Source organism: Nycticebus coucang, chromosome 12 (assembly GCF_027406575.1).
Source record: "Nycticebus coucang isolate mNycCou1 chromosome 12, mNycCou1.pri, whole genome shotgun sequence".
In the NCBI taxonomy this organism is placed as follows: Eukaryota; Metazoa; Chordata; class Mammalia; order Primates; family Lorisidae; genus Nycticebus; species Nycticebus coucang.
The window spans coordinates 40,190,049-40,196,048 of record NC_069791.1 but is presented as its reverse complement, the minus strand read 5'-3'; the positions used below and the strand labels follow the sequence as shown (position 1 = coordinate 40,196,048).

The 6,000-nt window shown below is 46.4% G+C and overlaps 1 protein-coding gene across 1 annotated transcript in view; it reads left to right on the top strand.

Annotated features, from left to right (window-relative positions):
- Positions 1-3,954: 3,954 nt before the first annotated feature.
- AEBP2 (AE binding protein 2) overlaps positions 3,955-6,000 on the top strand; it is a 120,927-nt gene continuing 118,881 nt past the window's right edge. The window contains exon 1 of the mRNA XM_053558131.1: positions 3,955-4,043. Coding sequence (XP_053414106.1) covers positions 3,967-4,043 — 77 coding nt within the window. The 5' untranslated portion in view covers positions 3,955-3,966. The remainder of the gene's footprint in view (positions 4,044-6,000) is intronic.

The following is a 6,000-nucleotide window of genomic DNA, read 5'->3' as shown; positions in this document are numbered from 1 at the left end:
GCATATGGGGCCAGCGCCCTACTCACTGAGCCACATGCGCCGCCTCAATTTTTTTTTTTTTTTTTTTGAGACAAGAGTTTCACTTTGTCACCCTCGGTAAAGTCCTATGCTGTCACAGCTCACAGCAACCTCAAACTCTTAAGCTCAAGAGATCCTCTTGCCTCAGCCTCCCAAGTAGCTGGGACTACAGGTGCCCACTACAACGCTCAGCTATTTTTTTTTTTGTAGAGACAGAGTTTCACTTTATCGCCCTCGGTAGAGCGCCGTGGCATCACACAGCTCACAGCAACCTCCAACTCCTGGGCCTAGGCGATTCTCCTGCCTCAGCCTCCCAAGTAGCTGGGACTACAGGCGCCCGCCACAACGCCTGGCTATTTTTTTGTTGCAGTTTAGCCGGGGCTGGGTTTGAACTCGCCACCCTCGGTATATGGGGCCGGCGCCCTGCTCACTGAGCCACAGGCGCTGCCCATGCTCAGCTATTTTTGTTTTTTAGAGATGAGGTCTCACTCTGGCTCAGGCTTGTCTTGAACAGGTGAGCTCAGGTGCTCCACCCACCTCGGCTTCCCAGAGTGCTGAGATTACAGGCGTGAGCCACTGTGCCCGGTCCTCTGTCTCAAATTTTAAAAAGGGGCTCAGTGCCTGTGGCTCAAGTGGCTAAGGTGCCAGCCACATACACCTGAGCTGGCAGGTTCAAATCCAGCCTGGGCCCACCAAACAACAATGATGGCTGCAACCAAAAAATAGCCGGGTGTTGTGGCGGGTGCTTGTAGTCCCAGCTACTTGGGAGGCCAAGCCAGGAGAATTGCTTGAGCCCAGGAGTTGGAGGTTGCTGTGAGCTGTGATGCCACAGCACCCTACCCAAGGCGACAGCTTGGGGCTCTGTCTCAAAAAACAAACAAACAAACAAAAAAACTACAATGTTTGGCAAGTAGTAAGTAGCCAATATGGCCTAATAGATTCAAAGGAAGGACTCTTATGCTAAACTGCTTCTAACTCCTCGCTCCATTATTCTCTAGCTGTATGACAGTTTACTGAATTTCTCTGTGCCTTACTTTATACATCACAGGGTCATTGTAACCAATTGAAGTGTGTAAAGCAGTTAGAATAGTGAATGACATTGAGTCGGGATAAATAAGGATTTGCTATTGTTAGTAGCAATAGGTATATAGCAAACATTCATCCTTTTATAACAAATAATCAATTTTATTCTCAGTTTAAAATTTTGTGTCGGGTGGCTCCTGTGGCTCAAAGGGGTAGGGTGCCAGCCCCATATGCCGGACGTGGCGGGTTTAAGCCCAGCCCTGGCCAAACACTGCTAAAAAAAAAAAATAAAATTTTGTGTCAATTCAGGAAAAAATAACATAAATCATTTTGAAAGGGACTCACTAAATATAAGATTGTCTTGCAGGTGATAAAAGGGTATGTCTTACACATTAGCAATAAACATTCAAAAGAATGTAATGTCCTCCAGGTAGTAACTAGGATTTTAGGAAAAAATTTAAAAAAATAAAAAAAAGAAGCCGGGCATTGTGGCGGGCGCCTGTAGTCCCAGCTGCTCGGGAGGCTGAGGCAAGAGAATCACGTAAGCCCAGGAGCTGGACGTTGCTGTGAGCCGTGTGACGCCACAGCACTCTACGAGGGCAGTAAAGTGAGACTCTGTCTCTACAAAAAAAAAAAATAAATCAAAAATAATAAATAAAAAAAAGAACCAGGCCCCGTGTCTCACACCTGTAATCCTGGCACTCTGGAAGGCTGAGGAAGGTGGTTCGCCTGAGCTCACAGGTTCAAGACCAGTCTGAGCCAGAGTGAGACACCCCCCCCCCACCTCTACTAAAAAATGAAAAACTGAGACAAGAGGATTGCTTGAGCCCAAGAGTTTGAGGTTGTTGTGAGCTGTGACACCACAGCACTCAACTTAGGGTGACAAAGTAAGACTTTGTCTCAAAAAAAAAAAAAGAAGAAGGGTGGCGCCTGTGGCTCAGTGAGTAGGGCGCCAGCCCCATATACCGAGGGTGTTGGGTTCAAACCCAGCCCCGGCTGAACTGCAACCAAAAAATAACCGGGCGTTGTGGCGGGCGCCTGTAATCCCAGCTGCTCGGGAGGCTGAGGCAGGAGAATCGCGGAAGCCCAAGAGCTAGAGGTTGCTGTGAGTCCTGTGACATCATGGCACTCTACTGAAGGCGGTAAAGTGAGACTCTGTCTCTACAAAAAAAAAAAAAGAAAAGAAAAGAAAAAAGAATATAATGAAGAAACATCTGAATAGCAATGGCAACATAGCCTCTAAAGTACCTAGGAATAGGCCTGGCCAGGTGGCTCACGCCTATGATCCTAACACCCTGGGAGGCCGAGGCCGGTGGATTGCTTGAGCTCAGGAGTTCGAGACCAACCTGAGCAAGAGCAAGACCTTGTCTCTACTAAAAAATATAGAAAAACTACCCAGGCATTGTGGCAGGCACCTGTAGTCCCAGCTACTGGAGAGGCTGAGGAAAGAGAACTGCTTTCGCTCAAGAGTTTAAGGTTGTGGTGAGCTAGGATCATGCCACACCACTCTACTGCCAGGGTGACAAACTGAGACTCCATCTCAAAAAAAAAAAAACATAGCCAGGTGTTGTGGTGGGTACTTGTAGTGCCAGCTACTGGGGAGGCTGAGGCAAGGTTCTGAGGTTGCTATGAGCTATGACGTCACTGCACTCTACAGAGGGCCACAAAGTGAGACTGTCTCAAAAAAAATTACCTAGTTATAAACTTTTTGTTGTTGTTGAGACAGAGTCTCATTATGTCACCCTCGGTAGAGTACTATGGCATCACAGCTCACAGCAACCTCCAACTCTTGGGCTGAAGTAACTCTCTTGCCTCAGCCTCCCAAGTACTGGGATTACAGGCGCCCACTACAACACCCAGCTATTTTTTTTTTGTTGCAGTTGTTTATCTGTTGTTTAGCTGGCCCGGGCCAAGTTTGAACCTGTTGCCCTTGGTGTATGTGGCTGACGCTGTAACCACTGTGCTACGGGTGCCGAACCACCTACTTATAAACTTAACAGGAAATATGAGATATTACTGAAGAAAGTAAAAGAAGGCTATTGTGAGATCAATGTTTGTGCGCCACCCAATGTATATGTTGAAATCCTACCCCCTCCCAGGTGATGGCATTAAGAGGTGAAAACCAGTTCGGCGCCCGTAGCACAGTGGTTATGGTGCCAGCCACATACACCCAGGCTGGCAAGTTCAAACCCTGCCTGGGCCAGCTAAACAACGACAACTACAACAACAAAAAGGTTCAGCGCCTGTGGCTCAAGCGGCTAAGGCGCCAGCCATATACACCTGAGCTGGTGGGTTCAAATCCAACCTGAGCCTGCCAAACAACATGACAGCTGCAACCAAAAAAATAGCCAGGGTGGTACCTGTAACTCAAAGGAGTAGGGCACCGGCCCCATATGCCAAAGGTGGTAGGTTCAAACCCAGCCCTGGCCAAAAACTGAAAAAAAAAAAAAAATAGCCAAGTGTTGTGGAGGGTGCCTGTAGTCCCAGCTACTTGGGAGGTGGAGGCAGGAGAATCGCTTGAGCCCAGGAGTTGGAGGTTGCTGTGAGCTGTGATGCTACAGCACTCTACCCAGGGTGACAGCTTGAGGCTCTGTCTCAAAAAAAAAACAAAACAACAAAAAAAGATAGCCAGGTGTTGTGGGTGGGCGCCTGTAGTCCCAGCTACTTGGGAGGCTGAGGCAAGAGAATCACTTAAGCCCAAGAGTTTGAGGTTGCTGTGAGCTGTGATGCCAAAGCACTCTACTGAAGGCAACATAGTGAGACTCTGTCTTAAAAAAAAAAAAAAAAAGAGGTGGAGACATAGGGACGTGATTAGGTCATGGGGCACAGCCCCCATGAGTAGGATTAGTGACGTTACAAAAGATGACCCAGAGAGCTGCCTCGTCAGTCCTGCCAGGTGAGGCTACAGGGAAAGGAGCGCCGTCTATGAACCAGGAAGCAGGCTCTCATCAGACATCAAATCTGCTGGTGACTCGGTCTTGGACTCCTCAGCTTCCAGTACTGTAAGAAACAAACCTCTGCTTTGTATAAGCCATGTGGTCTATGATATGTTGTTATAGGAGCCCACACTGAAGTGAGGGCAGTAACTTTACCATAGTAAAACATACTATATTCCTAAATTGAAATATAGTAGTTTTCTCATAAGATCAATCTACGAATTCAATGTAACTTATTTCCAATTTTATTTTATATTTATTGTTTTGTTTTTTTTTGAGACAGAGTTTCACTTTGTTGCCCTTGGTAGAGTGCCACGGCGTCACAGCTCACAGCAACCTCAAACTCTTGGGCTTACACGATTCTCTTGCCTCAGCCTCTCAAGTAGCTGGGAGTACAGGCGCCCACCCACAATACCCGGCTATTTTTAGACATGGGGTCTCGCTCTAGCTCAGGCTGGTCTCAAACCCATGAACTCAGGCAATCCAACGCTTTGGCTTCCCAGAGTGCTAGCATTACAGGCATGAGCCACCTTGCCTGGCTTATTTCTGATTGTTTAAATTGCCAGGCTGGATATGGTGGCTCCTGCCTATAATCCTAGCACTCTGCTAGGCTGTGAGCACAAGAGTTCAAGATCAGCCTGAGCAAGAGTGAGACCCCTGGCACCTATAGTCCCAGCTACTCAAAAGGCTAAGGCAGGAGGATCGCCTGAATCGGGCTAATTTTCTTTTTTTTTTCTTTTCTTTCTTTCTTTTTCTTTTTTTTTTTTTTTTAGTAGAGCCAAACCAGTTTGAATAGCCTGGGCAACAGTGAGACTCTGTCTTAATTTAAAAAAAAAAAAATTAGAACTAATCAAGCAATAATTATATGCACGTATGGAAATAACACTCATTGGATATCAAACAGGTGGGAGGGTTGAAGAAGGGATGGGTAAATTTATACTTTTTTTTTTTTTTTGAGACAGAGTCTCACGTGGTCATCCTTAGCAGAGAGCTGTAGCATCACAGTTCACAGCAATCTAAAACTCTTGGGTTCAAGTAGATCCTCTTGCCTCAGTTTTTCTGTGTTGTTTTGTTTTTGAGACAATGTCTCACTTGGTCACCCTGGACCTCTGTGGCATCACAGCTCACAACAACCTCTAACTCTTGGGCTTAAGCGATTCTCTTGCCTCAGCCTTCCATGCAGCTGGGACTACAGGCGCCCACCACAACGCCTGGCTATTTTTTTGTTATAGTTGTCATTTTTGTTTAGCTGGCCCGGGCCGGGTTTGAACATGCCAGCCTCTGTGTATGTGGCCGGTGCCCTAACCACTGAGGCACAGGTGCCAAGCCTGTAAACAACATTTAAAAATGTGTGTTCAGGTTTTTGCCTGGACATACATTTTCAGCTTATTTGGGATTTAGGAAAATACCAAGGAGTATGATTACTGAATCATATGGTAAGAGTATGTTTAGTTTTTTTTTTAAAAACTACCAAATTGTCTTCCAAGGTGGTTAACCAATTTGCAATCTTACCAGCAGTAAATCAGAGTTCCTGTTGCTCCACATCAACACCAGCCCAGCATTGGCGTTGTGAGTGTTCTGGATTTAGGAGATTTTTTTTTTTTTTTGGTAGAGACAGAGTCTCACTTTATGGCCCTCGGTAGAGTGCCGTAGCTTCACACAGCTCACAGCAACCTCCAACTCCTGGGCTTAAGTGATTCTCTTGCCTCAGCCTCCCGAGTAGCTGGGACTACAGGCGCCCGCCACAATGCCCGGCTATTTTTTGGTTGCAGTTCAGCTGGGGCCGGGTTTGAACCCACCACCCTCGGTATATGGGGCTGGTGCCTTACCGACTGAGCCACAGGTGCCGCCCGGATTTAGGAGATTTTAACAGATGTGTAGTGATACGGCATCGTGGTTTTAATTTGCAGTTTCCTGATAACTTATGATGTTGAATATTTTTTCATATGCTTATTTGTCATCTGTATATCTTCTTTGGCAAACCGTTCAATTCTTTTGTGAGTCTTCAAATTCGGTTGTTCAT